The sequence below is a fragment of the Vulpes lagopus genome, chromosome 1 (assembly GCF_018345385.1).
Source record: "Vulpes lagopus strain Blue_001 chromosome 1, ASM1834538v1, whole genome shotgun sequence".
Taxonomy (NCBI): Eukaryota; Metazoa; Chordata; class Mammalia; order Carnivora; family Canidae; genus Vulpes; species Vulpes lagopus.
Window position 1 is genome coordinate 70,344,256 of NC_054824.1, and position 6,220 is coordinate 70,350,475.

At 58.4% G+C, this 6,220-nt stretch overlaps 1 protein-coding gene across 4 annotated transcripts; it reads right to left on the bottom strand.

The window, feature by feature from the left end:
- Window positions 1-87: 87 nt before the first annotated feature.
- On the bottom strand, window positions 88-5,181 carry PHF1 (PHD finger protein 1). Of its 4 annotated transcripts, none has more exons than XM_041764103.1 (15): window positions 4,994-5,181; window positions 4,106-4,281; window positions 3,932-4,013; window positions 3,728-3,823; window positions 3,197-3,297; window positions 2,955-3,103; window positions 2,659-2,754; window positions 2,413-2,481; window positions 2,188-2,311; window positions 2,015-2,082; window positions 1,742-1,846; window positions 1,428-1,617; window positions 1,244-1,338; window positions 888-965; window positions 88-726 (listed from the first exon to the last, which is right to left on the bottom strand). In XM_041764103.1, exons 2-15 carry the CDS (start codon window positions 4,262-4,264, stop codon window positions 438-440), a joined length of 1,701 nt encoding a protein of 566 aa, XP_041620037.1. In that variant the 5' UTR covers window positions 4,265-4,281; window positions 4,994-5,181; the 3' UTR covers window positions 88-437. The 4 variants fall into 4 exon arrangements, with proteins under 4 accessions (XP_041620037.1, XP_041620029.1, XP_041620052.1 ...); XM_041764095.1 differs by having other exon boundaries at window positions 888-968; window positions 4,994-5,178; XM_041764118.1 differs by lacking the exon at window positions 2,015-2,082 and having other exon boundaries at window positions 888-968; window positions 1,428-1,606; window positions 1,742-1,835.
- Window positions 5,182-6,220: the final 1,039 nt, after the last annotated feature.

Sequence of the window (6,220 nt, forward strand, 5' to 3'; positions counted from 1 at the left end):
GTCACATATGTGAATTTGGCTGGGAAGATTAGAAGTGCTTCTAGTCCCTGGTGTTCTCATCTTCCAGAATGACCCAGGGCTGCTAGATTTGTTTATTTATGTTTATTTCAATCATACAGAGTCTGGGACCCTTTATCATTCCCCCCCTCCTCAGTCTCCGTCCCCAGGGGTTAAATAATTTTAAAAAATATTTAAAAAGCTGTAACAAAATAACATCAAAGGAAATAGGAAGAGGGATGGAGGAAGGGTCAGGAATCGGGAAGGGAATAGAGAAGAGAGAGCCTCTTCCCCAGCCCCCTCACCTGGATTCCAGCCTGGGCAGTAGGGAGAACTATCCCCCTACCTCCCCAGGTACATCCCAGCTGTAGGTGAGGTCAGAGGTCAGGGTATGAAAGTGCCGGTGTGTGTGAATGGGGAAGTAGGCAGAGGCAGGCTGTTCAGAAGATGCCCCCACCTCCCCACTCAACCAGGTACTGCACAGAACCATCAGGCCGTACTCTCCGAGCAAGGACCCGGACAGGGTCCCCTCGGGATAGGTAACCAACCCCACCTCGGACTCCTCCCCCAGTCCCAGGAGACAAACTACGGCACAGGGGAGAAGGGGGTGCAGAGCGTCTAGGAAGACCTGGGGAGGGGGCTGGGACTGAGGAAGATGAGGCAGTCATCGAGTGGGGGGCACTTTTAGGGATGTCTGTGGGGAAACCAATGTGAAGTTCCAGGGGTGACCTAGGGAGAGAAGGCAATCGTGAGTCCAGATGCCGATAAGGATGGACCAAAAATGGAGCTGACATGTGAATCAGAGGCACCAAGATACCACATTAGAGACTGAGGAACTTAAGAGCACACAGGTGAAGAGGGGTGGCACAGGTAAAGGGGTAGAATCTCACCTGTCTGGGGGTTCACCATCCCCAGAGGTCCCTGCGGTGCTGGCAGAGGGGTGGAAGGAAGCGAACATCCGGATGGGACTGCTGGGTTTGGGGAGGGGGAAAGTCAGGACCCGAAGCAGGGGAACAGGATCCTCTCCCACGAAGAAGAGCAAAGCTCAAACAGCCCCAAGGAATCCCCATCCCCAGAACACTAGGAATCCAGACATTGGTTCTGGAAGTATCTCTAGGACAAGAAGTGGGTAGCCAAGTGGGAGACAGACAATAATTCTGGGTAAGAAAGTCCAGAAAATGTAGACAATTGAAGGAGAGATTCTAAGGGTACATGCATCTGCTTGGAATGGGGAAGGAGCACTGACCTGGGCAGGCAGCGGGCGTCTGTGGGCCGGAAGTTGTAGCCGCTGCTGCCCTGGTAACTCTGGTTAGGGCTGGGGGGTGGTGGAGACACTGAGGCCTAGAAGAAGGAGCAAAGGACTGAGAGGGAATCCTTCATTCCTTCCCACACCACCATTTGGCTCCACGGGGGTGCCCCTGCCCCTGTACCTGCAGTGCCCTCTGCAGACGAGCCCGCTCCCTTTGCTCCGGGGGCTCGGGCTGATTGCGCACTGCTGAGGGTGGCCCCAGCTCCTCCATTTTCCCCTTCTGCCTCCTCCTCAGGGGCTCTGGCTCCGGCCTCCGGCGCTTCCCCAGGGGACGTGAGACCCCTCCCCCAGGGCCCTGCCCTGAAGGGAAGCTGTAAGAGGCCTCCTTATCCCCCCAGCCCCCTCCCGGACACCCCAAAGACCTCCCCATATCCATACATATGCCTCCCTCCATTAATACCCTGAGAACTTCCCCATCCTCCCTGGACCAGTGACCTGGTGGGGGCTCTGTCTCCAGTAAGGGGCTCCACAGGGGGAGGGATCCGAGCATGGAGACCAAACAAGCATTTCCTCTTCTTAATCTCCCTCCCTGAAATGAAACTGGGGTGAGAAAAGAAATGATATAGGGTCAGTGCCATAATAAAGGGCCCCTCTGATGCTATTATTCAATCTTTTTCAGAGATGATCTTCCAGGTGAGTTGCAGCCCCTTCCCTCCCAGGCTTCCATATTTGCATCTGCATTTCTTTCTGAACCTCCTTCCAACTCACCGGTCTTTGTGGCTGTTGAGAGCAGAGAGGAGTTTGGAAGAACGTTCTCCCTTAGGGGTGTCTGAGAGCTGGGAAAGGAGAACGGGATCAGGGAAGCAGTAGTCCCTCTCCCTTCTCCCTTACTCCATCCTTCCCTGTTCCACTCTCACTCCCAAAGCCTCAATACCCCTTACCTCCCCGAGGAGCAAACTGTCCCAATTCTCAGAGGTGAAGGGGAGGATCTCACGGTCAAAATCAAAGTATTTTTTCTTACAGCAAACGCTGAGGTGATAGAGGACAAGATGGGCCACATCCACCCTGGAGAAATAATGATTTGTCAGTACAAAAGCCTGGAGAGCCCCAAGGTGGGAGGCTGGGGGTGCTGAGAGAGGAGCCATGTGGAGGTGGTGCCAACTCACCAGCGAAGCTGTAGCCTCCTGACCTTCTCAGGGCCACCCCGACACACACAGCATTCGAACTCGTAGAACCTGGAAGTGGGCGAGGGGGAGAGAGCATGGAGGACTTATGAGTAAGGATGGGGTGCGTAGAGGAGGTGAGCTTCAGAGGCTGGGGAGACATGGAGCTGAGGCAGCATGGGGGCCTGACAGGGTAGAGCAAGGCAAGAGTGCTCTCCCTTGGCTCCCAGAGAGCCAGCCCCATCTCACCTGTCCCCGTAGAGGAGCGGCTTGCTCAGACACTGGGTGCAGGCCTCATGGAACCACTGCAGGCAGCTCTGGCACTGCAACATTTTCAGGTTCCACCTGAAAGGGAACACAGGACTGGTGACCTCCAGACACTGCCCCAACCTGAATGGCCCCAAACCCTACTCACCACCTACTTCTGCTTTCTTCAGCACTCCCTTCATCCTATTCTTTCTCCTTCATTCCCCAGGATCCCCCCACCCACTCCATCATTCATTCCCTCCCCACCACTCCTCCACCCCTGTCCCTCATTTACTCACTCCCCAGGGCCACCACAGTAACAGTAGCTCTGCTGCCGGTTGCTCAGATGTCCAGCGTCCCAGTCTAGCCCCTTTAGTCCATATGGCAGTGACAGCTTCATGCCCAGCATGGCCCGGGCATAGGGCCCCTTCTTCAGTGCACCCCCCCTCTGCAGGGAGGAAACAGGCCACCTCAGAGGGGTAGGGAACAGGAAGGCTTGGGAGACGTGGTGGGGGAGACTCCCACAGAATGGTGACCTTACCTTGGTGGCAATGGCAAAGACACACTGGCGACAGACCCAGGATGTGCCCTCTCCCTCTCCAGGGGCTGGGGCCCTTGGAACGTGGCAGTCCTGGTGATAAGCTGAATAATGATAATATTGATGGTAGACCATTTACTGCACAATATACCTGTGTGTGCTAGTGACTGGGATAGGAGGAGTCTGGGCCACCTCATTTCATCTTTGACTGTGATCTGGCTGCAGTGGATAAGTTACCCTTATTCTACAGGTGAGGGGACAGGCTCCTAGGGGCTTGGGAATTTGCCCAAGATTTTATGGTTAGTAAAGGTGTATTTGAACCATCCTCTGTCTACAAAGCCCACACCTCCTGATTCCATGGCTATTTCTCCCTGTGCTGGAAGAGAGGTTACAGAGTTGAGGAGACTAGCCAGAGCAGTGGCTTGGGGACTCAGCCAGGACAGGTGGCCTAAAGATCAGTGGTGGAGGGAAGACTTAGAGGCAGCCTGGAAGGTTCAGGGCAAGCTAGACCATTTAGGTGTCCTGCCCTCTCACCATGGCGACACTTCTCACAGCTGACCAGCCGGTTTCCAGGGACCACAGTCTCAGAGCGACAGACACAGCAGAGGAGTTCCTCCCCGGGGAGGGCAGCTGTGAGGGAACAGTGTTGTGGGGCCTGTCCTTAAGCCCCCTTTACATCCCCCAAGCCAGGTTTCTGCTTTCCACAGCATGCACGTATTTGGGCCTCTAAGGTCTCACCAGGGCTAATGTCTTTCCATAGAACCAGAAACTGGGAATCGTCCTCAAACTGGACCAGACACACCTCCCGGGAACTGTCCACCTGGAATGGATGAGCACAGGAGATGAAACAAGAATCAGAACTACATAAGGAGAATGGGGGAAAGATAGTAAGTCAGAAGTCAAAGGTCTTACCTTCTTGATGGTCCCCAAGTATAGCAGTCCATCCGTCCACCTGGCCAGCACATCTTGACCCTCCCAAAGTCGAGGCCTGGGGCCTGAGGTGGGAGCAGGGGAGGCTGCGTCCCAAAGTGGGGGGGCACCAGAGCGGCTCAGCCGGGGGGGCTGTGCCATTGCATCCTGGGGGGGGGCTATCCAGAAGTGGGATGGGAGAAGGTTATGAATGTTGAGAAACTGTCCCTATTTTTCTTTGCCTCAAGGACTCAAGCAGCTGTGCTACCAGTCTCCAGATATGAAATACCTGGATAGGAAATCACACAGCACCCCTCCCAAGCTTCATGACTCCAGCTTTTCCAACTCTGGTGACTGGCTCTCCTCTCCCTAACACCCCCCACCCCCCAACCTAGTTCTCTAGTTTCCCAGCTTCCAGAGCTCCCCTGGGATACTGTATCCTGGCCTTGAGATTTTAGGAGGAATGATGGTTGCAGAAGCAAAGATTACCATTCAGTTTCTACTGTCACCTTCTGTTTAGAGATACCGTAATTGGGGTGTTCTACCCAGAGAATGTGTTTTGGGAGCTTTCTGGAAATGTTTTCCAAATTAGAAACGGCTGCCTCCCCGGGCCCCTGTGTCTCCAGAACAATAATCCCGATGCTAGGTTATGTCAGGTCACCCTCAAATACGGGGCTCCCTGTCCCCCGGGTTAGATAACTTCCTTGAGTGCCCTGGGAGGGGGGCGTGTCCCAGTCCCGGTCTCTACTCCCCAGGACAGCGAGTCCCACAGGGGACTTGAGTCAGCCCAGCGCGAGCCGATGCCTGGGCGGCGAGGCTCTCCCGCCCGCGCCCTGCGCGCCGACCCCCAGCTCCCTGCCCCCCCACGGGCGCCTCCCGCCGCCTCCTTACCAGTGACAGCTGGGGCCGCCGGGAGCCGGGCAGAGGCAGACGTGGGAGACCGAGGCGAACCCCCCGCGCGGGGAGGGCACGTCTGGGCGTCGGAGGGCGGGCAGGCAAGGGCCGGGGGGTCCCCAGGCCCAGCCCCTCCGTCCCGGCAGCTCTGGGGCGTATGACGCAGCAGCCAAAGCAGCGGCAGCGGCAGGAGGAGGCGGCGGGGGGAAGGAGGGGAGGGGAGGGGAGGGACAAACCGGCTCGGGGGGAGGGTAGTGGGAGGGGAGGACTGGGGGGAAGGAGGAGCCGGTGGGGGGGCGGGCACCACCTCACCCCACCTCCCTCACCTCCAACGGGCCTAGAGGGCGCCGAACGGGTGGCGGCCTCCCCGCGGCTGGGGCGGGTGGAAAGTCAAGACCCAGAGCGAGAGGGAATCCCTGCAGCCCCTTCCTCGGAGGGAGATCCGCCCTCGGGGCAGCAGGGAATCCCCCCCTTCCCCGCAGCTGGCCTCCAGCCTGGCCCCCGCCCCATGCCACATCCGTTAACTGCCCCCCCAACCTCATGGTCACTCCAAGTCCCGCCCCTCGGCCCCAGTTCACGACCCCGCCCCCCATTCACCCGTCCCGTCGCCCCCGCCACGCCCTCCTCCCTCGAGTGCCCCGCCTTCCTCCCGCCTTTGCCCCGGCCCCGCCCTCCCCGTGGTAAGTCTCCCCCCGCCACACCGCCGCCGCGCTTCTGCGCATGCGTGACCCCTCCCGCGCGCGGCACCTGGGTGGACCGAGCCCCTCCTGTACCGGGCGGTGGCCGTTGGCGGTTGGCGCGAGCGAGTCAGCGGGCGTGCAGCCCACCCAGCGCTTGTAGGGCGGGTACACGGACCGGGAGAGCTAGTAGCGAGGCGGTAACGCCGCCGAGAGCCAGCCAATGGGCAGCGGGCGGGCCGGCCCCGGCTCTTCGAATGGGAAGGCAAAGAAAGAGCGGGAGGGAGAGCCAGCAGCTTGTAGGAGGGCTCGCTGGCCCGGCCTCTGGACTCAGGCTCCCACTTTCCCGCACCCACCGGACGAGCTCTCCGCGTGGAGCTGGGTGGCCTGCGGCAAACCAGTGACGGCGGTCGGCCAGTGGGCACATCTCCTAGAGGCGGACAACCAGGGTAACCATCTAGACTCCAGGAGATAGCCAGGTAGAGAGAAAAGCTGAAACCCTTGCTCCGCAAAACACAAATACTCGGCAGAGTAGACGATCCACAGT

Coding starts and splice junctions, on each gene's coding strand:
- PHF1 (XM_041764095.1), bottom strand. CDS start 4,264: ATGGCACAGCCCCCCCGGCTGAGCCGCTCTGGTGCCCCCCCACTTTGG. Junction 2,312..2,412: donor AGGAGGCTACAGCTTCGCTG/GTGAGTTGGCAC, acceptor TTATTTCTCCAG/GGTGGATGTGGCCCATCTTG. Junction 1,339..1,427: donor GTCTGCAGAGGGCACTGCAG/GTACAGGGGCAG, acceptor TCCTTCTTCTAG/GCCTCAGTGTCTCCACCACC.